The sequence below is a fragment of the Leiobunum rupestre genome, chromosome 7 (genome assembly GCF_980474605.1).
Source record: "Leiobunum rupestre chromosome 7, qqLeiRupe1.1.hap1, whole genome shotgun sequence".
NCBI classification, from domain to species: Eukaryota; Metazoa; Arthropoda; class Arachnida; order Opiliones; family Sclerosomatidae; genus Leiobunum; species Leiobunum rupestre.
This window is the reverse complement of record NC_143390.1, coordinates 35,993,678-36,021,125: the sequence shown is the minus strand read 5'-3', so window position 1 is coordinate 36,021,125 and position 27,448 is coordinate 35,993,678. Positions and strand designations below refer to the sequence as shown.

General features: G+C 34.8%; 5 protein-coding genes across 6 annotated transcripts; 2 read left to right on the top strand and 3 right to left on the bottom strand.

Moving 5' to 3' along the window:
• Positions 1–1,203: 1,203 nt before the first annotated feature.
• On the top strand, positions 1,204–2,471 carry LOC149936115 (splicing regulator SDE2). The gene is made up of 5 exons (XM_090153208.1): positions 1,204–1,364; positions 1,465–1,582; positions 1,642–1,923; positions 1,984–2,068; positions 2,128–2,471. Exons 1-5 carry the CDS (start codon positions 1,263–1,265, stop codon positions 2,432–2,434), a joined length of 894 nt encoding a protein of 297 aa, XP_090009334.1. The 5' UTR covers positions 1,204–1,262; the 3' UTR covers positions 2,435–2,471.
• Positions 2,437–5,012, bottom strand: LOC149936114 (multiple coagulation factor deficiency protein 2 homolog). The gene is made up of 4 exons (XM_090153209.1): positions 4,551–5,012; positions 4,455–4,483; positions 4,265–4,393; positions 2,437–2,935 (listed from the first exon to the last, which is right to left on the bottom strand). Exons 1-4 carry the CDS (start codon positions 4,802–4,804, stop codon positions 2,679–2,681), a joined length of 669 nt encoding a protein of 222 aa, XP_090009335.1. The 5' UTR covers positions 4,805–5,012; the 3' UTR covers positions 2,437–2,678.
• A 10,079-nt stretch (positions 5,013–15,091) lies between these two features.
• LOC149936113 (uncharacterized) lies at positions 15,092–19,212 on the bottom strand. The gene is made up of 2 exons (XM_090154874.1): positions 19,130–19,212; positions 15,092–18,323 (listed from the first exon to the last, which is right to left on the bottom strand). Exon 2 carries the CDS (start codon positions 18,168–18,170, stop codon positions 16,746–16,748), a length of 1,425 nt encoding a protein of 474 aa, XP_090011000.1. The 5' UTR covers positions 18,171–18,323; positions 19,130–19,212; the 3' UTR covers positions 15,092–16,745.
• Positions 19,213–19,614: 402 nt separating this feature from the next.
• LOC149936112 (peflin-like) lies at positions 19,615–20,995 on the top strand. Its single transcript, XM_090154877.1, has 4 exons — positions 19,615–19,989; positions 20,068–20,247; positions 20,308–20,451; positions 20,515–20,995. Exons 1-4 carry the CDS (start codon positions 19,887–19,889, stop codon positions 20,739–20,741), a joined length of 654 nt encoding a protein of 217 aa, XP_090011003.1. The 5' UTR covers positions 19,615–19,886; the 3' UTR covers positions 20,742–20,995.
• On the bottom strand, positions 20,695–27,102 carry LOC149936111 (NPC intracellular cholesterol transporter 1-like). 2 transcript variants are annotated; one of them, XM_090154876.1, is made up of 6 exons: positions 26,890–27,102; positions 23,171–23,321; positions 22,871–23,105; positions 22,562–22,807; positions 21,954–22,162; positions 20,695–21,452 (listed from the first exon to the last, which is right to left on the bottom strand). In XM_090154876.1, the coding sequence occupies exons 1-6, from the start codon at positions 26,950–26,952 to the stop codon at positions 21,445–21,447; spliced, it is 912 nt and encodes a 303-aa protein (XP_090011002.1). In that variant the 5' UTR covers positions 26,953–27,102; the 3' UTR covers positions 20,695–21,444. The 2 variants fall into 2 exon arrangements, with proteins under 2 accessions (XP_090011002.1, XP_090011001.1); XM_090154875.1 differs by having other exon boundaries at positions 20,696–22,162.
• Between the last annotated feature and the right edge of the window lie 346 nt (positions 27,103–27,448).

Sequence of the window (27,448 nt, the reverse complement as noted above, 5' to 3'; positions counted from 1 at the left end):
CATCAAACAAACTGCAAGGAACAGTGAGGTCAGATATGGTGTCAAAATTGTGGAGAAAAGTTGCTTAAAAATTGTTTTTTTGTAGATACCGATCAATTTTTGATATAAATTTAGATGTTGGCCCGCTTCCTTGAAACACTGGATCACCAGCCTCTTTCAAAAATTCTATGCTTTTTGCCACAGAACTGCTAACTGTTTGTGCGGCCAAGATGACTTTCATTTTTTGAGTTTTAAACTTTATATGAAATTTTGATAATTTGTTAGCCAACGTTAATCCTTCATATTCTTGATAGCTCTGAAGGATGGCAATATATGCCCATTCGAATTTCTAAATGTTGTTCAATTTCCTTGATAACTTTTTAAGGTGAATTTCTCTTACTTCACCAGTCCGTTGGTCAATCAAAACACCGTAAAATTCCCATTCCAATTGCTTTAACATGTGGTAAGCATCAAGGACAAAATGGACAACTTCACCTGGATCCGCTAAAAAAGATATAACATTGTAGTCTTGGACAGATTATGTTCACCATAAACATATGAAAGTTTTATGATTATGGTAGAGTGTTCCATGGTAAAAGATTTACTTGTTGTCCATGAAACACTTTATGGAAAGCTGATTAGGTAGTATTGTTTATTTTGATTTATTTTTTTGTCCAAAGGTGCTTTAATACTTTCATTTATCTATGACAATCACAGAGACTTTATCTACTTTATCGCTCTACCGTGGCGGCATCTGTCTCTAGTGGTGGAAACTATATTGCAATTAAATTTTTTCGCAAATCTGATGCGAAATTGAAATGTATGGTTACCCTTAACAAACAAACCTTTGAAGTTGTTTAAAAAAATTTTATTCTGTCAACACGATCCTTTTTAACTCAAGTTACAGTGAGTTAGCTAATAATTATTTATTTTTAGCCATATAACTTTACAGAATATAGATGGCGCTACCGCCTAATTATAAAGATGAATTTCGTACAGTCTTATCAGAACAGGTCCCGCGTAACCATGGCAACCGAAATCGTCATTGTAATTCTAGCAGTATTATTCCCAATTCAATGGTCGAAACCTTCGTGAGAAAATTACTATTTCACTATGCGGATTTTTTTATTAAATATTGGCAACACTGATCAGTGTTGCCAATATTTATTATAAAAAATTAATCTAGGATTCTTAGATTAAAAAAAAATTATAAACCTGAACAAAAGTGTACTATTATCACTACTATAAAGAGTTTTTAATTAACAAGAAAAACGCTCCTTAAAATGCCGGTTTTCCTAAAATCATGGTTAAATAGTAAAGTAATAGTTATAGACAAACCAGGAATTTCCACCTCTGATATAAAGTATTTTTTTCATAAAACAACAGTAAGCCTTGGCCTACAATTAGTATTGATGCAATCCATAATCTATAGATGGATGCATCCCTGATTATGTATTCTTTTTTAATTAATATTTAATGATTTAGGGAATACCCAAAGAAGCGGTATGTCTATCAGATTACTGTAAAACGTTAAAGGATGAAACAAAAGTTAACGATGGTTCCACTGTATTTGCCCATTTACAACTTTATGGAGGAAAAGGAGGTTAATGTCATTTAATTTTCTGTATTTGTGAATCAATAGTCACTGACTTTCCTTAACAGGGTTTGGCTCAATGCTCAGAGCAATTGGGGCACAAATTGAAAAAACTACAAACAGAGAAGCTTGTAGAGATCTTAGTGGCCGTAGACTCCGAGACATAAATGAAGAAAAAAGACTGAAGCAGTGGTTAATTAAGCAGAAAGAACGAGAAAGTGAAGCTGCACAAAAGAAACAAGAAAAGTTACAGAAAATTAGACAAGAACCTAAACATCAATTTAATGATCGCGAGTATGAAAAAGAAAGATCAGAACTCAGTGAAAGAATCTCAAATGCAGTTGAAGAAGGTAAAATATCTCACATTTTAGGTAACAATTTAATAATCTAAAATCAAATGTATATTATAGGACTTAAGAAAACTATAAAATCAGAAGAACAGGTGAAAAGGAAAGCACCTGCAACTGAAATTCCAGCAAAGAAGCCTCGCTTATGGTTATTTCCTTTCTATGGTTTAAATTATATTAAATTTACTTATTTTATTTTGCATATAGGTTAGGTATGGATGAAGATCTGGAAGATTCTAGTTCAGAAGATGAGGTAGAAAGAACTGGCAGTGACAAAACTGATGATGATGATGATGATAACAGCAAAAATATACCACAGATGAATTTAACTGAATATCAAAGTATAGAGGACTTAAAAATAAAACTGGGAAATGAGGGAGTAATGAGCAAGTTGAAATCTTTGGGTTTAAAAACTGGAGGGACCAATGAAGAGAAAGCTGAAAGATTGTGGGCAATTATTAACGGCAGGAAAGACAAAATTAACATTAAGAAACTTGTAAATCCAGAGAGTTAAACTGTGTAATTAAAAATAAAATTTTATTTATCTTTGAGTTTGTTCGTTAAGAACTTTCAAAATAATAAACTTTAAGTTCTGGAAATGTTAAACTATAAACCTTAATTTAAAAACCTTATAAATATCACTCTGCGCTTCCAAATAAAGTAAAGAAGACAGTATAGGTAATACTAAGTTGAAACTGTATCATGATAAGTAGAGGTTTTTGTAATATAATTGAGATTCATTAAGGGTTCATGAGTAATTAGAATCCGCGAGACTGTTGGGCAGCGACGAATTCGGGATAGTCAATAAAACCATCCTTATTTCTATCATCCATGTCCAAAATTGGATCTATCATCATAGACAATTCTTGTTCAGTGAATATCTTTGTTGTGCCTATTCCTGGTGTAGCATTTCCTGCCTGTTGTTGAGGAATTCCACCTGGCTGAGCTTGGGCTCCGTGATCATGATTGTGACCTTGTTGCACTTGGCCATTGCTTAAATGTTTACTTTCTTCCACTGAAAGTAAAATAAACTTATTAGCTTTGAAATAGACTTCAGAAGACGTAACTACAACACAGGGTTCATACAAAATTTCCAGAATTAAATTCCCTGACATTTCCAGGTTTTCCCTGACCATTTTTGTTGAATAAATGAATGGTTTGAGGTAAATAAAAATCTTGAAAAATATTTTCTTTCAAAAAATTTATCGCCTGATTTTAAAATTCCCCAACCTTTTGGAACCTATTTCAAATTCCCTGACCTTTTCAGGTTGTGTATGAACCCTGACAATATTGTGGAGGGACAACACAAACAGATGCAATATCGAATATTATAATTTGATAAATAAAATTTACACTAAGTCTCAGTCATAAGCTGGCAAATGTAACATTTAATTAAACATATTTACTGGGAAGAAATTGAAAGCAAAACTTTATCCTTTGTTCCCTAACCTATATTTTAATTATACCTTGGAAGATCGTTACTTCTACCAAGTGACAGGTCAATTGTGGTACCTGGATGTCGTTATCAGCAGAGCATCCAATATTCCCGAATATTACGTAGAGGGACTAAATATGTGTTGTGTATTCATAACTGGGAATGCAGAATCTTCCTTATTTCCGGTTAATACACCTACATTGAGTTTATCAACAGGAACTTTAGTGGATTAGGTATTTTTTTTAAAAGTGTTACCAGTAATTTTCTTTATCAGTAATACTAAGAAATAACGCAAACTTCTCATTGGATGACAAAATTAAATATTTCAAACCACAGCTACATTAGGGGTGTTCTTTTATGTGGTCTTTTTGATGCAATATGGAACGATATCCAAGGACTTTTCTTTAGCGTCTCCATTTTCTTTTATTTTTATCTTATGTTTTTGAAAGAACATCTTTTTTACAAAGGTTGACCCTCTAAAAACAATGATAAAATTAGCGACTAAGTTGATTAGTCCATTATGAAAAGGGATAATAAAGCTAAACCCTAAACAAATTTTAAAAAACTTACTAATAGCTCGTACCGATAGGTCTTCGAGCAAATTTGTTTAGGGTTTAGCTTTATTATCCCTTTTCATAATGGACTAATCTACTTATTCGCTAATTTTATCATCCTTTACAATGCAGTCCATAGGTGGTTCCTTTTAACCCCTCTAAAAACAAATCAACCTAAAATTTTGTTTCGAATTTTTCCATGATTCCTAACACTAATATTATCTCACTCTCCTATAAAATCTACACTTAATTCCTTTATGTGATGAATAGCATCAACATTCATTAAACCATAATCTTCATTGGAAATTAAGATTCTGAGGTCTTACGAGTTCTGAAACTATCGATTAAAACTTACCATGCCAATGGATCAATGATTTGATGAGTTCGCAGCCATCGAGCTTGTTGTTATCATCATTATCATGCATTTTGAAATAATGAAATTGAAGTTCCTCTTCGGACATTTTGGCAACATCAGGATGATCAACTAGAATTTTAATACATACAAGTTAACTACTTCCACATTTCGGCTTGGTGATCAGCCTTACCTACGCCTTGCAAATGTTCTTTGATATGTCTGGAGAAGAAAATGTTATGAAAAACCTTATCAAAAATTATACAAATTGTAAATTAAATATACATACTCTCTATCTTGAATGTGAGATTTGTCGCGGATAAGATTTTGATTTGGAACTGCAGCGCCTTGCTGATGCGGAGCTTGTTGATATGCTGGTGCATATTGGTGTTGGTTTGATGCATATCCTTGAGGTACTTGTTGTGGTACACCTCCAACTGGTTGTTGTACCATGTACTGCTGTTGTGGTACACCATGCTGGTGTTGCAGATGTACAAATTCAATTGCCACACATATAACAACGAGGGTTAAGATAGATTCCATACCAGTTTCTAAGCCTATTTATTGTAAGGAGCTAATATACACAATACAAAAACTGGTAATTATGTAAAACTATATTTATTTAATACCGCCAATATCAGAGGAGAACAGTACAATACGACTTCAGACCTTGAAACTCTTCGCACTTGAAAAATTACACGCGACTTTGGGAAACACCGAGGTTGTCGACACGTTGTTGCAACGTCACGGCGACGTCATCGATACTGAAGAGATAGCGCAGAGTTGTCTCGGAAAAGGCGCGAATTTAAATTGAGTTTTCCTGCGACTTCATTTTGGAATAGAGAGGTTAAGGAAAGCGTTCTAGAAGCATGCTAGAAGTTTGCAAATTAACTTCAGAGTCGGAACCTTATACAACTTGAAGACGATGCCATATTTATGTCGAGCTTATTGGTACGTTTAGTAACTAGTAAACGTAAAATCAACGTTTCACTGCAACGTTGAATTTGTTGAGAATCGTGACGTCAATAGACGCTTCAATAAAACATCTTCAAGGAAATTGCCAATAAGTAATATTTCCGAGAGCCAGGACCTACAAGTTACCGTTTATAAAGTGTTTGTTGAAATAATGGAAACTTTTGGTATGCAACAAGTGTTTCCTTTTAACCAGTAACTTAAATGGGCTCCAAAGTTCGGTGGCAAAAAAAAAAAGAAAATTGAGCATGCTTTTCATCCCACACTCAGCCTTGGCAGAGGCGGGCAGAGTCAACCGTAAATTTAGCACTTTACTGACTTTACACACATTTTGCCACCGAACTGCAGGTAGATTTTTTTGACTTGTTAATCCATAGCCAAAACATCAGGCAGCTTTTTTTGACTTGTTAATCCATAGCAAAAACATGACGTTCTGTTTACTGGTGAAAAGATTTCCATTGATTCAACAAGAAAATTTTATGTTGTTGAATGACCCAGGTTGTGTAAAGGCTTCAGAACCTATGTAATTACATTTCTTTTTAATCCGAGCGTTCCACAAGCCCCTTATTTCTTACTCTATTTATCATTTATTCTAAACATGGAATAAAGGTGTTCCATAAAATAAAACAATAAAAAATTACAAGTAGGAAATGTTTTTATCTGCGTCACGAGCTTAAACTTTTTAGTGGACTTTCAAAATCTTTATCGACACCAGCACGTGCTCTCTATCTTCAATAACTATAGCAAGTAACCAAGGAGGATAACAATTATCCTTGAAGTAACCTCCCGTATTTTATAGAAAAAACTAAATAAATAAATTGATTTTAGGAGCGAATTAACCACATGTGACTAAACGTAGCAACGGTTCCCAATTTTCATTTTTCAAAGTAATTTTTCAATCAAAATACCATTATTAATACAACTGAATTAAAAACAGCACTTAAATATAGGCCTAGCTATCAATTCACAATTTCCATAGACCCTGCAGGCTGCAGCCAATGAACTTGGGTACCGTTGCTACATTTAACCGGAGTCACGTAGCCGTAACCACGATGCATATTATCTAGGCTCAGCTATTTTAAATTTTAAACCTTCCTGTTTTGATATCATTGACAGTATTGACATTCATTAGCACTACAGCTTTGACCTCATCGTGCACGAAAAAGGCTTGGTGTTGAGCGATAGGTTGTCAAGACTTAAATTGGTCTACGCTCTCCAGTCTCTACTGTAAATTCTAGCTTGGGTCTCCAGTCACCCAGTCTCCACTTAAATCCTTCAGACTCCATTGGAAGGGTTCGCCTCAGGTATCCAGATCTCTAGTCTTTAGTGGAAGCCGGTTTGGTCTCGACCTAGAGTTACCACTGAAAATATGGTTTGGGGTCTTAGCGTGTTAGTTGCTTTTTTTTTAAAACATACGAATTTACGGTTGAAATCTTGGAAGTTTCTCGAAATCTGAGTTTAGATCTTGAAATTTCCCGAAACTCGTCGAAAGCTAAGTTGACATCAATAAAATTAACAAGATATCGGTTGAAAACATGAAATCCCCGAATATTATTATAAATCTCTTGTTATCTTTCTGAATTTTTTCTAATTTTTCTGAATCTCTTGAAATTATTCTGAATATCACAAAAAAATTATCGATCTCATAAAATTTTTTGCTGAATCTCATAAAATATTTTGAAATCTTTCCTAATTTTTGGAAATCTCTTGAACATTTAGAAATTTCTGGAATTTTTTTGAATATTTTCAGAATCTTTCTAAATCTGAAATCAAGTGTACACATTTTTGCCGAGTGGTCAGCCACTCGGGTCTTAGCTACAGAACACTAGTATACATTTCTAAAATTAACATTATGGGTATCTCGTAAAATCTTGTATTTAATTGCAACGACCTATTCCTCTCGCACAAGCCTTAAAGGGAATATAACCTCTGGTATTTCTGTCGCCCTCCGAGGGTTCCAATATTGTCCGCTGCCTCCCATGGCTTTTCACACTTGCGGCGCTGATAATCGCTGATTGTGAAGGGAATACCGGAAATTGATGGGGTCTTCCATAAAGAACGCGTTGGAGGTTCTATTCCCTTTAAAGGGAATATAACCTGCAAAACAATTTTTATGGAAGACCCCTTAAATTTTTCAAACTTCCCTGTACAGTGGCGCCAAACATTTTTAAGGCCAAAGGCAAGAGTGGCGAGACCTGCAAACGTTGGTGTTCCAAATACCTGAGGTTATATTCCCTTTAAGTTATATGTTCCCCTTAATTCACATATACATTCATGTGTAAAAATTGTAGCCCCAATACTCTGACCTTGACCAAAGATAAAATAGAATTCCGTAACCTAGATTCGAATTCAGAAAGCTTTCCGATTGAGGGGTTTGTAACCTACGAGCAACAAATAAAGCACCCCACACGAGGAGAACGCAACCCGTTAAAAGTCGTTTATTTTCTTGTGTACATTTTTCATTGGCTAGACGCTTTAGCGCCTACTGCCGTCGGAAGGGGAAAATTCGGAATTTTGTTTTACCTTTTCCGTAAAACGTTCAGCGTAAAGGTTCGTCCAATGAAATTTGTACACAGCACTGTGTTAGCGTGTTTAAAGGCTAGCTGCGTTCTCCTTCTCTGTAGTTGGTTACCATGGTAACTATGGAACTGGTTTTTTCGAGACCCCTTCAGGAAATGGGTAAACGCTATTAATTAAGCGCGAAGCAGTAATTGTGAATCTAGGGTACGATGTCTATATTTTCTTTTCCTTGACGAATAGTTCACGGTGTAGAATAATTATCTCCACCAGAATAAACGAATAGTTTAATGTAGTGTAAAAGGTGTACTTCTTTTGTTCCAGAACTAACGATAAGTAATTAGATATTCGCGACCGAAAGTTATTGCTAAGCCTTCGTGGGGTTATTGCTAAGCCTTCGTGAGGTTATTGTCAAAAACTAGGTAGGTAGCGTATTTAAAAAACGCCTTTAGCTTTTGACCGCCAGTAGCGGAAAGACCTTTTATGGTACGCAATAAGTGCTTAAAGGGCTCCTAAGTTCGGTGGCAAAATGTGTGTAGAGTCAGGAAAGTGCGAAATTTACGGTTAACTCTGCCCGCCTCTGCCAAGGCCGAGTGAGCACCTGTAAACAGAACGTCGTGTTTTTTTGCTAAGCCTAATTAATATATCAAAAAAAAGAAACACTTGTTGCATACCGTACAGGTGAAAAGTTTCCGTTATTGCAACACACTCTCGGGAATATTACTTTTTGGCGATTTCCTGGACGAAGTTTTATTTTAAACGCCTATTACGCGTGATTGCCGCGAATGAAATGCAAGATATAAAAGGTTAATATTTGAACTTTATTACAATTTTACACTGTTTTGTGTTTTTTCCGTGGTAACACGTACAGAGCAATTACGACACCCAAATTGAAATCGAAATTATTTAAAGTATTATTTGAAATAATTTATCGAAACTATTTTTATAAGAAGGAATTTTAGTTAAGCCTTTGCACACACGAGGTAGACACCGTGTCACCATTTCGCAAAATTGGCATTAGCCAAAAAGCGTTCAACAAGATCACGTTGAGCAACGGAGACTCTCAAGGAAATTTCGGTTTAGAAAATGTTTATTTATCCGCCACCAGTGTGTATAATTTGCTTTTTTACATGTGGAAACGCTGCCCGCAGTAGAGAGAAATTGATGGTGATGGCCTAGATGAACTCGCCCATCGGTGGGTTGGACAGCATGACCACACGTCGGGAGCCATGGGTGCCCATCCCCGATATTGCGAAGGCCGAGGAATCATTTTGGAATGCCGGTAGAGTAACCAAAGAAAAATGAATTTGGAATGAAAAAGACGACTTTTAAGGTAATCGGCGATATTATCTTCGCCGTCGTTTGCTTCAGTGAATTTATCACCACCTACGAGCAGAGTTGCCAGACGTACGATAATTATAGTTAACGTCTATAATTTCGTGGCAATACTTTCGCGGTACGATAATTGCAACGGTGTACAATACGTTATTTACGATAAATCAGCCTGATAATGTACGCTAATTTTTGAATTTAGGGAAACTGATTAAAACTTTCTTTTAATATATTTTTTTGTGGTAGTCAAACTCTTTTTAATAGGCTTAACTTGATGGAAGCTTTGTTACAGTTATTCGCGACCGAAAACTATCACTACGCCCCCTTTGTTTCGCCATTGAAACCTAGATAGGTAGCGGCTAAAGCAGACGCTATTAGTTTTTCCTCATCGTTATTCGTAAATTTGACTTTATGACTGGCATTTTAATATAATTTTTGCATCTTTTTATTATATTTTTATAAGTTCATTTAAGGAAAAACGTTATGACTTTTTAATTGGTCTGTAGCAGACGCTAGATCATAGGCGCAACCTCGGAGTAGCTATCGCCGCCGTTACGCCACTTACAATTGTTATAGACACGTTTCATTTAGTGAGAAATCAAATTAAAATAAAATTAGAAAAACAATATATTTTACAGCTTGGGATTTGCATATTTTGTTTATTAAAAATATGCAATAAAAAAACAATTGCTCAAAGCTTCGAATTTGAATTTTTTGTTCATTAAAAATGGACAATGAAAAATTTTTAATTAAAAGCTTCGAATTTGAGTATTTTTGTTTGCAATACATGCCAAAATTAGGCTATATTAAATCAGTGGCGTCGTTATACTATCAATTTGGGGTCTTATTTCTTTATGAAGGGCTTGCCACCACCCTCCTACGCATTGGTACCCGGCCACGTTAATTTATGGCTTTACAAGTCGCTTGGTGACTTAGGCCTAAGGTGGTGCCTTGGGTATTAGCCTAGCTGATTATTATTACTGGGATAATTCTGTAACAGAGGAAACTCGATATTATTTTTGTTTTGCATAACAATAAACGACTTTTAGGGGGGAATTGATAAAAATGTCGGCAGTTATTGCTACACTGTTCATACAAAATTTCCGGAATCAAGTTCCCTGATCATTTTTGTAAAATAAATGAATGGTTTGAAATGAAGTCTTGCTAAATATTTGTATTTTTTTTTGCCTGAATTTTTGGTACCATTTCCAAATTCCCTGACTTTTTGGGGCCATTTCCAAATTCCCTGACTTTTTGGGGCCATTTCCAAATTCCCTGACTTTTTGGGACCATTTTCAAATTACCTGACTTTTTGGGACCATTTTCAAATTCCCGGATTTTTTGGAACCATTTTCAAACTCCCTGACTTCTTGGAACTATTTTCAAATTCCCTGATTTTTTGGAACCATTTGAAAATTCCCTGACTTTTCCAGGTTTTTCGTTAAAGGCGTACATAATCGTTTGAATTTTCAAGGTCGGGCTAAATAAGCAAACTTTTTTCTGAAAAGTAATCATACACCTCATTCACGTAACGGAAGGGGAGGAGTTATCTAAAATTCGGCTAGAATTTTTCAAACGATTCTGCGAACCTTTAATCAGTGTTTATACCCAAACTTCACCGGATTGATGACAAATTTCAAGCGTCTCGTTTAAGTCTAGTTCATAAATTATGTTGAGAATTTCAAACCCTAGCTGTGTTACACTAAAACAGTTATCTCAGTATGCAGATATGAAGCCCAAATGTTTTCGACCCGCATTGTAAAACTCGCTCACTCTGACAATTTTCTTCCTCGTTGGCTAAGACGAAAATTAACTAAATCCTAGTTACTGTTTTTATGTAAAAAGGATTTAAAAGCGTTAAACTCGAGTTAATTAAGTTAAACGAATACTTACCTTGGATACTTCTAAAATATTTTACTTATTGAAATTAAATTATACACTTATGTAGTTAATATAATACATTTTAAAAAGTGTTAGTCCGGGATTTCAACATGGATCCATTCAATCAAAGTTTTTCCACCTCCAGATGGCGCTACATGCAGATTATATTGCGTCAGTATTCTGAAACTCATATGAAGAGTATGTCTTTGGTTCAAGGTTCTTAGGAACCTAAATAAGTTCTTGTAAAAAGTTAGTTGATTATATCGGCAGCTGGAGATGATAAGCGCATAGGGTGCTTCGGTTCAAGGTCGTTTCCGAGTTTCGAGCGTTTCTCCCATGGGGTTGCTTGCAGGGAGATTAAAGTAAGCAAGCCAGTTCCTCTCCTCGCCATTTCATAATCCAGATGGTGGGCCTTAGTGGCGCTAGATTGCGTCGAAGATCACCGGACAGTTACGACCAAGAGCAAACACCGCGTAGAAGGGCGGGAGCTCCGAGTCGGAGAATATTAGCTATCCGCGCTACGAGCGAACTGCCAGATGAGTCGCGTCCGGCATCTAGTGGCGGCGGAGGGGTCACATAGGCATACTGGTGAAAAAATAGAAGCGGGGAAGAGGAAAACAGGACGGATCTCTCAACTTTTTCTTCTACTGACACAGAGACCCAATGCACTTGATTCCCCCCTGGGAAAGAAACCATTTAGCCATTTTACATTCCCAACGTCCACTGGTCTTCGGTACCATTACCAGGCAGTTGCCGAGTACGCGGTCGTTCTCTACCACGGTTCTTGAGGGTACTTCCCGGTGATCCGTGGTATATGCGTAGTCCGAGGGATGGGAGATAATATAAAAAAACAGAATAAGAAAACAGACAACCGCGAGAAATAAAAGCAACTAAATCCAAACCATTTCAAGAAAGGATATGCCATCCAGTTAAACTGGTATCGTAATCGGACGACAAAAAATTATATCTGTTGTATTGAGAACGTCAGAAAGATAGTCACAATAGCTGGGCTTCCACCAGGTCCATCTAATACCTAAAAAGTCTCTATTTTAAGGTCCCTAATATATACCAAAAATCGAGATTCGGTCCGTAAAAGAACCTTATTTTAAAGAAAACCGTGGATCGGCTTAAAAAAAATATTTCAACTTCTGTTTAAGGATAAAATAATAAAAAAAATTTGAGTTCATTTAGTTCAAATAAAGAATTCATTTTGTTTAACATTTGTTTCATATTTAATTAGTTTCGTTAATATTTTACCATATTATTAAGGCGAACATTTTGTAGAGCCGAAATTAAGAAATACAAACTATGCAAAAGCGTTATAAAAGTACTAAAATGTCAAGAATATCTTTTTCCCTTCTCATATTTGGGCTGGTATCAAACCCCCGGCGGCTATCGATATAATAAAAATAAATTCCTAATGAAAAAAAAGTTGCCCAATTTATCGCGATTCTTCGTTTCCCGTTTTGTTGTTATCGCCAAAGTATTTTCGCGAAAAAAGAAAAGCAATTTACTAGTTTTTCTTTTATAGGCCAAAACTTTTCCTTTCAGGGCTGTATAGTGCGATGTAGATTTCAGACTAAGAATTATCGGTCTGGGGGCTATCTAGGTCAAACCACGAGCGGGCTGGAAAATAGCCATAAAAAGTCCTCCCCTAAAAGACCTATAAAAGCAGTTCGCCTTCTCATTTGTAAATAATTCGAATTATTTAATATTATTGGAAAGGAATATATAATCCTAATGTATATATATACAAAATTTGTACAAAAATAGAACCGCGAAAAATAGTATTAATTTTAAAATACACACAACAAAATTATTTATGCCTGAAGAAATGAATAACTCCTATTTAAAGATGAAAAAAATTTATTTAATAAAATGGGTTATTATAAAAGACTGTATGGCAACGTCATTTGGTTTTTTTTTACAATATCTTCAATTAATAAAATATGTATAAAAAATACCACATTTTTGTACTTCAAATGATCATGATTTTAAGGCACTCGCTCTAAGGCCTGCGCATGTTTAAGACTTTTCTTGTTGGTTTAACATTATACATTTCTTAACATTCCCGAAACTTTTGACAAATTTCTTATTCTCACGCTTCAAAAAAAACCATGACAGTCTATGAGAGTGTCTTAGTCAGTGTTAAATTCCATCACCTGAACTTCGGTAACAAAGCAATGCCGATTTCCAAATCACTTATTATTGTTCCTTTATAACAAATAATGAAATATTATGGAATTCCCTCCAAAACAAGTTACAATGTTGGTTTACTTAATAAAGACCAGTGAAAACACATAGGTGTAATAATAAAAACAATTGCTAATATATATATTTATACTGAAAAAAATCCAATAAACACATTTGTCTAATATTTGTAAATTGAAAAAAAAAAGCTTAATTTTAAAACAAATATCCACCGGGTGCAGCAAGCTACAAAAACACAGCAAAACAATAAAACACCGGGCAAGCTAACCTACAGCATTTAAGCTTGAAGCGCTAGTTTACGAAAACATGGGAAAAAAATAAAACACCGGGTTAATCTACAGCTAGCTTTAGCAACAAAAAGTTACCACAAAAATCACGGGGATACACAAAGCTGGTTGAAATGCTTGTAGTTCAATTATGTTATTAAAGTTCTACATATTAAAACCCTGTGGATGTAGTGAATGTAAGTCTACATGGTTTTCTATCAAACATAAGAAATCTGCAAGCCGTCCAAAAGCAAATAAGCAATTTATAAGCTAAAACAGCGCATTATATTCGAATTTATTAGTAAATATTCATATTTATAACCGGGATGCAATCCATTTTTCCGTGATCATCATAAATTTCCTATAAAATTTACAAGCACGAAATATTTTCTCTAAAATATACAAAACACAAACTTCACCGGTACATAACATATTAGAAAAAAAAAAGAACAAATGCATATATGACAATAATAATAAACAGCGTTAGTTTCAACATTCAGAGGGAAAAATTGCAAGGCCAAAAGCAAAAAAAAACCTGGAAAATAAACCTATGTGTTTACTATACTTAAATCATACCAACCACCTTTTACTACGTAAATAATAAAAAAAAAATCCACCCCAAATACGAATCATCAATAAAGTCGAGCGTAAACAATGACCTCACAGGTTTCCATTGTTTTACAAACTTTCTCAATGCGTATTATTTCAATGATAATTTAAATCTAGGCTGTAATACCATCAACAGTTTAATTATTTCAACTCATAACCAGCCAACTTGATTTAACTGATTTAAATATATCAATGTATACGCATTGTTTTACAGCTTTCTAGTGTATCCAACTACGATTAAAAGTTAACCAACAATACATTATGGAATGTTGCATTACTGGTTACAAATCTGATTCTGGTTTAATGCCTATTTCACTCCTGTTTTAGGCAAAACTTATCATATAATTGCATTATTTTAATATACCTGTAATAAAAACGGTATAGGTTGCTTAAGACTGATGTCCAAGCTTGTACCACTGTGTGGGATATTTTAAGTCAATTACAATTTTACTTGTACTTGGCAATCTTGTAGATTGCGATTATTAAAAAAACTTTCATACGGTTAAAAAATATGACTCGGGAAGTTAAAATTTAGTGTTTAAAGTACCAAAATATAGGGCTTATCTAATGAAAATACAGTTGAGAAAGGGGGGACATTTAGAGTACCTATCTGTAAGGCGAGGATAATTAAAAATCCAGGCCAAGACAAAGGGAGTCTGCTTCCAATTGTCTTTAACTATTTTTTTAATTAACCCTTGAATCCACTGAGACACAAGGGGGAAAAACCCCAAAAATTAGGAAGAAAAAAAATTAAAATATTGGCACTTATTAGGAACAATTTAAACGAAAAACTGCTTGGCAGCTTTTTTCTCAACTTCTTAGAGAATTAAAAACATTTCAAAGCTACCAGGCATTTTATAATATCTCGTTAATAAGGCCTACTAGTTATTTACAAAACAATACTACTAAAAACACAGATGGGAAAACTAGATTTTGGTTAAGATAAAATCTAATTGAAACTCAAAATTTTTCAAAAAAAAATACCAGTTTTGAACACAAAAATTTCCATTCTAATTTAAATATGCACTATACTTATCCTTATTTACCCGTAATTTTTTTTTTATAATTTTGAATGTTTAAAATACATATTTGGTATTTCATGATCTCAACTTGTAAAAAGTTGATTGATCAATCAGTGACGTAAAAACCCGAATTAATTTGACTAGTGCATTTTAATTCTTTAGCTTGGAAAAATAATGGGGGTTGAAAAATATTGAGTGTACAAGTAACATTTAAAAGGACAAACGCTAAATGTAACATTTTTAGGGGCGTTAGCTTCCTTAGTAGAAAAAGATTTCTGTTATCTCTGGCTCTGACTTTAAGGGAAAATGAAAATGGCTTTAAACTGCCAGTAAAAGTTACACTTTATCAATAGATACAAGTTCTACGTAATGAGCTTTTTTTCATACTCGTTGTACGAGTTTTGGGGATAGTTCAGTTTGACTCGATATTTCTACATTGGTGCAGAAATATTTTTAAAGGAACTGCTTAAAACTTTAAGTTACCATATAAAATATAACATTATTTTTAACTCTTTTGAGACAATTATTTTGTAGTACAATATCCCTGAGAGTCTCTTTGGAGTAAAAACAAAGTATAATAAAAATTGAGATGTATAGTTAAAAATACTTGTCTTGAGAGCTTGACTCTCTTATCAGTAATGGTATAGAAGAATCTAATTGTCAAGGCTGCAATTAAAATTTTTCTGTTGAAGTTATGATTTTTATAAAATTATTTTGGATTGCTCGCGAATATTTAAAAAATGTAGCTTAAATAATTTTCTAATAAACGTTAGATTTTTCTTGTAATTATTATTACTGGTAAAATGCATGACATCAAAATTTTAGTCTACAGCCTTGAATTTTTCTTGTATGTAAATATATTTCCATATTATTTCAAACAACTTCTCGATTGATCAGTGTTAAAGAAAATCAGAGATTTAACTTCATCATCATAATCTGATTTCTGGTTAGCTTAAGTGCATTAAATACATTTATGTAAAACTTTTCAATTGTAAAAAATAATAATTATTAGGAAATTCTCTATGAAAAGTGCCATCAAAAGATGGATTGATGTAAAATATCTATAAAAAAACAATGAGGTAGATAGTAAATGATTTTAAAATCAATTGAGGTAGGTGGGTATTTTTGCCATAAATATTTTACAGCTATTATTTTCAACAACATGAAAATGTTATCGAGATTTGTATTGTAGAAATATTCTACGTAAAACAAAGAAAACGAAACACACAGAAACATTTTGATATATCTAAGCTAAACACTAGAATATTGCGTTCATATTTTCAAATATGAATCATTGGGTCACATTAGTCCTAAATTACGTACTGGGTACTGCGTATTATAGACCCTATCTAAATATTTGATATACCTTTTCATAAACCAATACCACAAATTTAAGATTTAAACATTTATATAAAAGTGGATATTTTCTGGATAATGCGGAAAGCTTCTTATTAAATTGTTAATTTGAGCAATAACTATTGGTACGCAACACGTTCATAGTTCATTATAGCAGTGTATATATTCAATATTATTATGTTGGTCAAGAATTACGATTAAACCTACATTTGGATAAATTTTCTGGCATTCCAATTCACGTGAGAAATATATAAAAGCCAATCCGTTAAGTTAATATCATTAACAGTGATTTATAATATTCTAAGGCACAATTATCTCTTATTGAAAAGCTTGATTAAAATGAGGTAGTGAGGGTGGCCCTACATCTAAGGACATTGGTGCGGAAAATGGTAATCCGGTACTAGAAATAGGTTGAAGCACAGTATCAGGAGGTAGTGTTGGTAATAAATGAGAAGAACCAGCTACGCTGGTAAAATAACAATTGCTCGGAAGCAAATGTGGGACACCCGAGGGAAAGGTACAATTAGAAGGTATTGGGTAAAACTGAGTGACTGGTATCATTTGACTGACGTCACTCAATTTCAACAAATGATCTCCATCTTCCAAAGGCTGACAAGAGGTGGTACTTGAACTGATAGCCGAGCTTGATGTGGGGTGCTCTAAGGAGTGCGAATTTTGAAGTGTTTGGAAGCAAGGTTCTTGTTTCATAGTGATATAAGTTGGACAACTATCTTGCAAAGCCGAATGCATAGAATGCATGGTATGGAAAGGGCTAAAAGAACTCTGAGCTTGTTCCAAACTATGGGGCGCTTGAGGAGGTGGCATAGATACGGAAGGATGGGAAACTGTGCGACCTAGTGCTTGTTGCTTATCATTGCTGGATGATACAGCGTGGTGATGGTTTTGGTTGGGATGTTGCATGGTCGTAGTTGTTTTACTTGTGGAACACAAATTGTCCTTTGGAATATTATTGGCATTGCTGGCAGCAGCCTGAGAAGCGTGGCTTTTTTTGATATGCCGTACCAAATGATCTTTGCGCCCAAACCTTTGTGGACAAAACTGACAGAAAAAATTTCGAACACCAGTATGAACAACCATATGCCTCTTGACGTCCTTTCGTGTGAAAAAGCAACGATCACACTGGTCACACTTGTATTTCCGCTCACTAGGTCCTTTTAACGCTCTGGAGCCCGAATGCACCTTGAGGTGGTACATAATTTGCTCCTTCCCGTCAAAGATTTTCCCGCACAACTTGCAAGATAAGTCGCCCGATTCAGCAGCATGCAGAGCTTGATGTTTACGAAAAGAAAGCACCGAACTATAGCGCTTTCCACAATGGGTGCAATTATAATAAACTTTACGGGGATTATGAACTTGGGCGTGGTTTTTTAAATGATCTTTCCGATGGAAACAACGAAGGCACTCTGAGCACTGGAACTGACGTTCGCCAGAATGAATCAACATATGTCGCATCATTTTAAATTTAGAAGAAAAAGCCCTTCCGCAACCTGTTTCGGAGCAGAAGAACAGCTTGTCGTGCCCATGTTGCTTCTGCGAATGAGAATCTGTAGGACGCAGCAGTGGTCTGCCGTTTCTCCTTAGTCCACTGTTAGCAGCGGGGTTATTGAAGTGGTTATTTCTGATTCCGTTACCACTTTTAGAATTAGTCTCTCTCTTGTTTAATGTATGGCCACCAGGCAGGGACTCATCATCAGAATCTCTCATCCCCAATACCAAAAGCATTCAATAACCGGCTAATTGAGATATCCATGTGCTTGGGTATAAACTTTTGTCTATCACTGGTCATATGTTTTGCATTAGCCAGGGTTACACCACCAAGTGAAAGACATTTAAAACACTAGCCTACATCCATGATGTTAATTTGAACCAATCAAGCTAAAAATAAAATACGACACTAAATTCACAGAACATCATTTACCCCGCATTATTAGGTACAAATTGCTTTTAAAGAAAGAAATTATACCAGTACAAAAAACATATTTTCTGTATAAAAACATTTTTTATGTAAGAAGGAAATAGTTTATATAGTCATGCAATATGTTATGGCTTTAATTCTAGACAACTGTTAAATATAAAATTCTTAAATTATTGAAGTTCACAGAGAATTAAATAATGTAATGTCATTATGAAGAATAAGAATAAAAATGAAAGCAAATTTCAAGTTAAGTAAAATGTATTGGGTTCTGGAATACACTTCATTCTCAAAATTATTCAATTTGTAAAGAAATTAATATTGTAAAATATATTACACCAATACTATATTAATTTTAACTACTAATCTTAGACCAACACCTTAAAGTTAAGAGGCAAGAAAGAAACCAGGGACAGCAGAAACAGGCCAAAACAACATGGCCAAAGTGCACTGGCGTGTACTACGCAACTTTATCTGTATGGGTTTCCCCCTGCTTTCTTCAGCAAGCCCACTTTCACCTAAATTCTTAATGATGACGGCCTTGTCTGGAGCGGCGAAAGTAGGCCTAGGCTAAAATACAGACAAGCTCACAGGGCCTACATTTCCGAACTAGGCTTGGGGAGGGCAACAGGCACTCCAAAATATTAAACAAACAGCACAAAACTAAACAATTTCTACGTATTTCAAGACGTTATAACTTAATTTACATATTCACACGTTTGTTCGTAAGAATTAAAACTAACGACAATGTGTAAAGAAAATTAATTACCTTAAAATTCTACGAAGGAAATCAAGCCTGGTGACCATAATCGACTCGTCGCCGTCTAACAGGGATGCCAGTTGCCAAATTCACATTATTTTTCTCCCCCCAACAATTTATGACCCCCTAAAGCAGACTGAAGGTCGAATTGGAGGATGGAAAGTGCTCTACTACGTAGTTTGATCATTCTCTTGCTGACAACATCACTCTTTGCCATCTCATGCATTCAAAACATAAACTAAACGTACAAAGAGGCATACTTCTTTTAAAAAGAATGAAAATATACTACATTTCGTATTTTACTTCGACTAAAAAAGAACAGCTTGTCATGCCCATGTTACTTCTTTCTAGATATTAAATTAATAACAAACAAACAATTATTTTAGTTGAAATCCATTTCAATTGCAAGAATGAAAAAATATTTTACTCATAAAATATGGAAATAGCTGCAGTCCTATGAGGCTATGACGTAAAGGAAACCGGTAGAGTATTGTGGGCGCGTCAAATTAGTAAGAAATTTTAGTTTCTTGGAAGATTGATAAGAACCCAGCTTTAGTGTCTGCTTTTAAAATAAAGTTCTGGAAAGAATTCTTCCCGACTTACCCCATCTATAGTTCTCATTGGACAACCTATAATAATAACGTAATCACGCAATAAAAAAAAGCACAAAACCCAGAGGACTTGGCCAGGCTGGCCTGTGGAGGACATTTATTGTATGAAAGAAATTTTAATTGTTTCTTCATTTCTTAACTCATTTTTGGTATAAATGGCGTATAATTATCCAAATTCATCTGGAGGTTATGCCCCCCCTGGCCAACAAGCTCCACCTCATGGCTACTACCCTGGAGGGCCTGGTCAACAAGCACAAAGTAATTTAAATTTGTCTTATGGTCCTATAAATTACTGTACCTACTAAGCCATTTAATATTCTATCTCACTGTTTAAAGATGCATGGCAACCTGGTGCGCCAACTGGTGTTCCACCGGGAGTTGATCCAAATATTTACAACTGGTTTGTAGCCGTTGACCAAGACAGATCGGGCAGGATTTCAGCAAGAGAATTAAAATTAGCATTATTGAATGGAAATTGGTCAACATTTACCGAAGAAGCTTGTCGAATGATGTTATGTAAGCTGAATTATATAGTTGAATTTTATAGAAATTTTATAATTTACTGTTTCTTTTCAGCTTTATTTGATCGAGCTAAGGTTGGCTCTATAGATGCTGTCGAATTTCAAGGTTTATGGAGCTACCTTCAACAATGGAGAGGAGTTTTTGAAAGATATGATACAGATAGATCGGGAACTATAGAGCATAATGAGCTTACACAAGGTAGTATCTTAGGTTATGTAGTTTTCTAATTTACTCATTTTCTGAAATATGAAATATTTTCAGCTGTTTCTGAAATGGGTTATAGGCTTTCACCTCAATTCTTTTCCGCAATTATTGCTAAATATGATCCAAAAACTAAGTCAAGAATTTCATTGGATGACTTCATTACATTTTCAGTCCAATTGCAGTTATATACAAATGCATTTAGAGGGAGAGATGTAAATAAAACAGGAGTAATTCAATTAGGATACGAAGACTTTTTAGGAGTTATATTTCTTACTAAACCATAATAATATTAAATTCCACTGTGCCTCAAGGTTCGTAATGACTGAGCCTCTTTATACTTTTGATGTGTTAAGTTTAAATCTATATATTTGGCATTTTTTTATATGGTACTAAATCTTTGTGTCGTATATTTTTATTTGTTAAAACAATGGCTTGAATTCATTTTCATGTACATACCATTTTTTGTCACATTCATTTTTCCCAGTAATGAATTCATTTTGCAGAGCAAAGTAAATTGAAAGTATTATTGGAAATGTAAGGTATTTTGACATAATTCAATTGTACAAAATTATTGATGAATTATATGGGCCATAAAGCCTGTTTATAAAAAATGGAAATTAAGAGGTGTTTAATGTGCTATTCTGTTCATGGGTAAATGGATATTATTCTCATGCTTTTTATACAGAAAAGTTAAATTGAAACTGTAAAAAATAGCTCTTAATCATCGCGCTATATATTCCGCACTTTTAAAGTCCAAACTTGTATTTAAAATAAAAAGTAAATTTCAAAATATGTATTTAAGTGGTTTCCAACTTTTTTTTGAAAGAACAAAAATGGTGTTGGCTCTAAGCCTTAAACACCAACAGTAGTAGAAAACTAATTTTATACATTTAAAATCAAAACTTACAATTTTACCTCTAACAAATCTAATACACTTATTTTAACCGTTTTTAATTGGGATCCTCTAATCCACTTTGGTTAATAGATTTACACCCCTAAGAGAAAAATATATTAGTACAAATTTTCGGTAACTAAAAACAGGAGGAAGAGCACATTTTATAATTTCTAGAAAATCACAGTAAAAAATTGATAATTTGACGACATGTTGCAATGTATGGCGTCAGGAAAAGCATGACAGTGATTTAAAGTTTAAAAAGCCAAAAAATAAACCCTAAAAACGGGGTTGGTGGCCCTGGTGGGAGCCCTTCGATATCTACCTATTTAAACTGCCAATTTAAAACGTGGGAGATTTGAGATTGATGGTATACTAAGACGCTTTCACATCAATATTGTCTGTATCCTTAGATACTGATACAACGCGTGATTAAATATCTTTTAGACGCTTAACGCGGGACTTTAGTCATCGGCGAATGCCGGGGCTATAACAATTAGAGGAGATAAGATCCTTCTGAACAACTTATTGTTCAACAATTTCGGTCTAGACTCTGCGGCGCCGCTTGTGGGGTTTGATCTACTGTCACTGGCAATAGATATACCTTCGGAATCTCCATCAGGTGCTATCGTTTCCGTATCCTTTGGTGCTTCGCTGTAACTGAGGACGGAAGAGGTTTCGGCTGTGGTGGAACTCAACGGGGCTGTAGTTGTGCTTGTAGTTGTTGTCGTAGAAGTGGTGGTCTTCGGGCAAGAGTCTGGACAGTTTGAGCAATCGCAGGCCTTCACGTCCTGTGCTGGGGATACGTTGCACCTATTGATAGAGGTAGATAGAATAGTTTACGTCGAAGAAAGTTATAATGAAAAGAAAAGGTTTTGGTTGTCAAGCCAGTAGCTTCACTAGGGGTGTGCGGACCGCTCCGGGTTGTACCCTTAGAGGAGAGTGACACTTTCATTATAATACTAATAAATTTATTCCTTCCCGTTTTGAAATTATTAATTTTCTTCTCCATGTTCATTCGTGTTTATTTAATTTTTGTAAATGAACAATTTAGTTCTGTTATTTAATTTCTGGCAAACAAATTTTCATTCTGTCACTTCAAGTATTACTGTTAAAACAATACTAAAATTGTTACTTTTATTTATTAGTACTATATTAGTTAACTAGTGACACCGCCCTTATTGACGCCACAACTAAAGACCTTGAGCCTACTTGTGTGTATTTTCTGCCATGGGATAGAAAATTTGACCATGTTCTTCAACTTTTGGCTCCGAAGTGAAGGTGTAATTAATCTGTACTGGTGAAAAGCCCTGATTCTCTGGTGTGGATCCCATAAAACGAAGCCACCTTTCTCCGTTGCACTTAGAACCCCATCCACCGCACATAAGGTCAATCACTCTGGTACCTGGAATGATACCTTCGACTGATTTGCAAGAATTGAACAGACCATTTGAAAATCTGCAAAAAAAAACATTATTTGGTTAAAGGAGAATAGTAATCTCGATCTAGCTATTGCATTACGAGTCAGCGACGTAATAGATTAGTTCGGTGACCATATCTTTTCCTTCATCACTCTTCTGGGTACCAGTGACCTTCATGTACTGACTTTGATTGGGGGAACAGGTCAGCTTGCAAAAGGTTTTACGGAAATTGTAGAAGCAGGATGGACATTTGCCCAACAAACGTTCGGGCAGTTTAAAATTTCCTTCCATGGCTTCGATTTGTTGAGGATCGCAACACGTAACGGCTTTATCACCTGTGATAACAATCAAATTAACAAGGTTATTTTCGAGGTCGATGTATTCTTCAGCGTCACATTACCATCAACGTATTCAGGGCAGATTTGTTTCAGCATGGAAATGGCATCTTGGTCTTCGACGGGTTTGGCTTTTCCGTTGTAGACGCAATTCAAAGATCCATAGTCGCCTTCCCCACACTGTCCGTACATCACACATTGACCCTCGGGTGCATCCTGCGAGAATAGAACACCGTTAGATTCATTAAAGTGAAATTAAAGTTAAAGATAAAAAAATATGGAAACATTGTTATTTCGAAACCCTAAAAGGAAATATAATCTCTAGTATTTCTGTCACGCTCCCTCAAAATCAGGGTTCCAATATTGGCCGCTCTCTCCTTTGCTTTTCACATTTTCGGCGAGGCGTAACCTTGGGGTAAACAGGGGGCACGTTAGCTCCTGAAAAGTTTTTTTGTTTGTTTTGGTTTATTTTTTCAATTGTGTGCCGGGCCCCCATCCATCCAAACCAAAATCTTGGCTAAGATACAGCTGCGTAGTGGTTTGTTCTAAGGGTAATACTTAAAATTATTGGGTTCTTCCGTAAGTATGCGTTTAAGGTTGTGTTCTCTTTAAGACATTACAACGCCAGTTTCCAAAAGACGTTGCATTCGTTCATACTCTCGCGTAAAGTTGAGATTTGGCGCGATTACATGTAATTTTAAAATCTTCTACGACAACACAATATATTGGGAAAAAAATTAATATTTTAATGTAGTTTGGTTAAATCAAAAGTATGTGTTTAAGAATTATTCAATTCAAAGCTAAGCCTCGATCATAAAAACCAGACGTTATGAAAACGTTGACCAACAACAGCGTTTTGGATGGTTTTTCTATTTTAACACGTTGACTGGTTTTGACCCACAGTTTTTAGCAAAAATTGCACCTGTGAATAAGCCTTTAATACCTTAACTACGTTGAAGAAACTTTTCAAAAACTTCCTTGAAATTACATAAAATGTTTGAAAAGGATAAAAAAAAATCATTTACGACTTCGTCACCAAGTTGTAAAATTCCTAGACATTGTCTCATGAACGAAAGAAATTGATTCATTTTTCAAAACTTGAATTATTATGTAATGAGTTTTTGCCGCCTAATTAACATTTCTGAATAGGGCGTTAGATGGTCGAAAAAGTACGCCTAATAGAGATCGAGAAAATTATAAGCGACGTCGATGTTAATATAGTGTTAAGGGTTAATTATAAAGTAATCGGTGGACCATGGAAAATAACCAGATTTCTTTCGTCAATTATTTGTTAATATAGAATTCTTAAGAATACTTAGATTTACCGTGACGATGACGGTACCGTAGCTAAAACCCTCTTATTAAACCCTCGCCAGGTATATTTTTCCACAGGAGGTAGGTATGCTCAGGTGAATGTTAAGAAATACGTGCATTTTCCCTCCAAGTTTTCCTTGCAATTAAATAAAATCCAAGGGCATATTATTATCATTGCCCACCTTTTAATATATACTGACATACCAAGGCTATTTTTCGTATATTCGACCCCCTCCCGATGGCCAATGAATTAAATGAGCTTACATAACTTAGGCTAAATTTAAAAATATTTACAGAAAGTATCATTGGTTAATTTTCTTCAGATAAAGCTATAACTATAATAAAATCCTCATGGTTTAAATTGTCTCAATGATATAGCAGTGGCAGTTACTATGGACGTAGTGAGTTTAAGTGTCAGATTCATCAGGACTTTGACCAAATGAATGTTAAAGTATATCCTTTCTAACCGTCAATTTTCAACGTTTTAATTGATATGGGTTTCGTTTATCTTTTCTGAAATTGTACCAGTCATTTGATATTCTAATATTGTCATTCCACCTCGACCACTTTACGCCAAATTTTTCGATTGCGTTAATTACAATACATCTTATGAGATAAATATCCTTTTAGGCCATTAAAATGAAACGTCTACCTTCCCAAGCTCGAGGCAGTTTTCATAATGGGTGCCAATTTCCCCGTCAAACCACAGAAGTGGCTCAAAATTTATCCCCTGAGGATGTAAAATTTAAAAAAATTTCAACCGTAGAGGTATTTACTTATTTATAAATCATATTTACTCCCGGTAGAAAGTTTATGCAATGAAACATGTTGAAAAATCAGAGAGATTGTACCATGGTATCTACTCCAAGCAATAAAATTAACAGTAGCCGTAAATTATCAAATTATGCAATAAATGATCGTAATGTTTTGGTGTTTGCGTTATTACCGTAGGAGTTTTTGGACGTGTTTTCAATCGCGCCCAAATAATAATGGTATTGACAACGTCCAACATTTATTTCGCCTTGAGCGACTTCGTTTTGAATTGTTGAAAGCATAATTTCTCATGGCCAACTAAAAATTGGCATTCGGTAAAAGTACTTAATGAATGAGAAAAGTGCCTTTCTCGTCATAAAAAAAACTAGGCCTGCTTCAGGAAAAGTTTTCACTCTTATCCACAAAAATATTGGGTCTTTGAAAGGACGAAACCTGTATTTTTGGTTGGCGAGGTTACTGGGCTACCAGATTTCGAGGAAAATATTAAAAACTAGAACTACGTCAAATCATCACTAAAGGTATATATCGATACTTGCGCAATTTCGCTATTAAACATCGGTGTAAGATTTCAAATGATATCGAAATGGCTGCCGATTAGCCGTATTCTAATTAGGTATTTAAAATTTAATCAGTTTTTTTAATCAGGTATCTGACCGCTTTAGATATTTCATCTGTTTTCTTTATCGGGTATCTGACCATTCTAAATATGTAATCAGCTTTCTTAATCGGGTATCTGACCGTTTTAGATATTTCATCAGTTTTCCTAATCGGGTATCTGATTGTTTTATATATTTGATAAGTTTTCTTAATCAGGTATCTGACCGCTTTAGATATTTCATCAGTTTTCTTTATCGGGTATCTGACCGTTTTAAATATTTAATCAGCTTTCTTAATCAGGTATCTGATCGTTTTAAATATTTAATCAGCTTTCTTAATCAGGTATTAGACCATATTATACATTTAATCAGTTACTTCGTTTGTTTTTAAAGTAAAGAAGTATCATAATCATCGCGTATGCTTAACCTTGATTGAAGATATATTTTAGTTTATGCACGAATAAATAATAACTTCACGCATCAATTGCATTTTCTTAATTTATAAATCTTGCTGAATAATATTTCGTTTCGTGTTCTAAGCGTCCCATCGACCTATATTACACTAAGATAGTTTGCATTAAACCAATCTACCTTTTAAATGTGTCATTTACCCCTCAACCGATTTCTAAGAATAACCTTCTATTATTTCGCCAGCACTTATTGAATATTTAGGCAGTCGCGGGGGTAAAATTGAGGTATTCCCATTTGAAGTTCCCACTGAGAGTCGAATTGTTTAAGACTACTTATTATACCGGAAAGTTATTATTTTTAAACTTACAGAGAAAAAGGTGAATAAACTTTACGGCGTACTCTCGATATTCCGAATTAAGGGAGCACCTAGCGAAGTGTACGTAATCACTTCAGGAAGTTATTTGTTAATTTAAGTGTATAGATATAGCTTTCCCTTCTAGCCATTTCGAAATATAAGTAAACGCGAGACCACCCCGTAACATTTTCAATTTATACGCGGAATATTCGAACAAAAATGGGGCAGTTAAAATTTGTAAAATGATTTAAATTCAAAATTTATATCGAATTTTAGAATTTACCGATACCCGGAGACAAAATGACTTAAATCAAATAGTACATAAATAACTTACTTGACTAAGAATTTGGGAAAATGAACCTGCGAGTAACACCAACGCTATGGTTGAGAGCGCCATTTTTAAGACAAAATTTTTCCTGTCTAGCAAGAAAAGAATGTGTCAGCTTTTCCAAATTCTATTTACTTTCTTTATTTTCTAATACCGACAGAGAAATCCAGTAGTTCCCGGACTTTTACGTAAATCTGAACTCGCTCGCTGAGAGACGATTTGAGGTACGCGGCCACGGTGCTCGAAGAAGTTGAATAAAGTGTCACACTCGCTTGGCGGCGCTTCTCTCGACTGTGGCCAATCACGCGTAAATTCCAAGCATCACGTATTCGGTAACTTTTGGGGAAAAGTATTTTTCAGAGTTAAAAATTCCAAGGCCGTCACTTAAAAAAAAGGTTGCCCGAAAAATTGAAAGGTTGTATAATAATAACCGAGTTATGGTACGTTTAAATCTTCAACGAAGAGAAAGACTGATAATTGAGTTCATTCTAATCATGGCTGGTCTAGGTAGGACCACACGTTGAGAGATCTTTCAACACAGAGTGTGGTTAGTGTTGATTTAAAC

Bases quoted from the DNA above. Each gene is read 5' to 3' on its own strand.
- LOC149936115 (XM_090153208.1), top strand. From the start codon at position 1,263: ATGCCGGTTTTCCTAAAATCATGGTTAAATAGTAAAGTAATAGTTATA. The intron at 1,924-1,983 runs GTAAAATATCTC...TGTATATTATAG, and splicing joins CTCAAATGCAGTTGAAGAAG to GACTTAAGAAAACTATAAAA. The intron at 2,069-2,127 runs GTTATTTCCTTT...TTTTGCATATAG, and splicing joins GCAAAGAAGCCTCGCTTATG to GTTAGGTATGGATGAAGATC.
- LOC149936114 (XM_090153209.1), bottom strand. From the start codon at position 4,804: ATGGAATCTATCTTAACCCTCGTTGTTATATGTGTGGCAATTGAATTT. The intron at 4,484-4,550 runs GTATGTATATTT...TTTCTTCTCCAG, and splicing joins TCTCACATTCAAGATAGAGA to ACATATCAAAGAACATTTGC. The intron at 4,394-4,454 runs GTAAGGCTGATC...TTAAAATTCTAG, and splicing joins AGAACATTTGCAAGGCGTAG to TTGATCATCCTGATGTTGCC.
- LOC149936113 (XM_090154874.1), bottom strand. From the start codon at position 18,170: ATGCTTTTGGTATTGGGGATGAGAGATTCTGATGATGAGTCCCTGCCT.
- LOC149936112 (XM_090154877.1), top strand. From the start codon at position 19,887: ATGGCGTATAATTATCCAAATTCATCTGGAGGTTATGCCCCCCCTGGC. The intron at 20,248-20,307 runs GTAAGCTGAATT...GTTTCTTTTCAG, and splicing joins AGCTTGTCGAATGATGTTAT to CTTTATTTGATCGAGCTAAG. The intron at 20,452-20,514 runs GTAGTATCTTAG...AAATATTTTCAG, and splicing joins GCATAATGAGCTTACACAAG to CTGTTTCTGAAATGGGTTAT.
- LOC149936111 (XM_090154875.1), bottom strand. From the start codon at position 26,952: ATGGCGCTCTCAACCATAGCGTTGGTGTTACTCGCAGGTTCATTTTCC. The intron at 22,808-22,870 runs GTAATGCAATAG...TTTTTTTTGCAG, and splicing joins ATCTATTACGTCGCTGACTC to ATTTTCAAATGGTCTGTTCA. The intron at 22,163-22,561 runs GTAGGCTCAAGG...CTCTATCAATAG, and splicing joins ATGGCAGAAAATACACACAA to GTGCAACGTATCCCCAGCAC.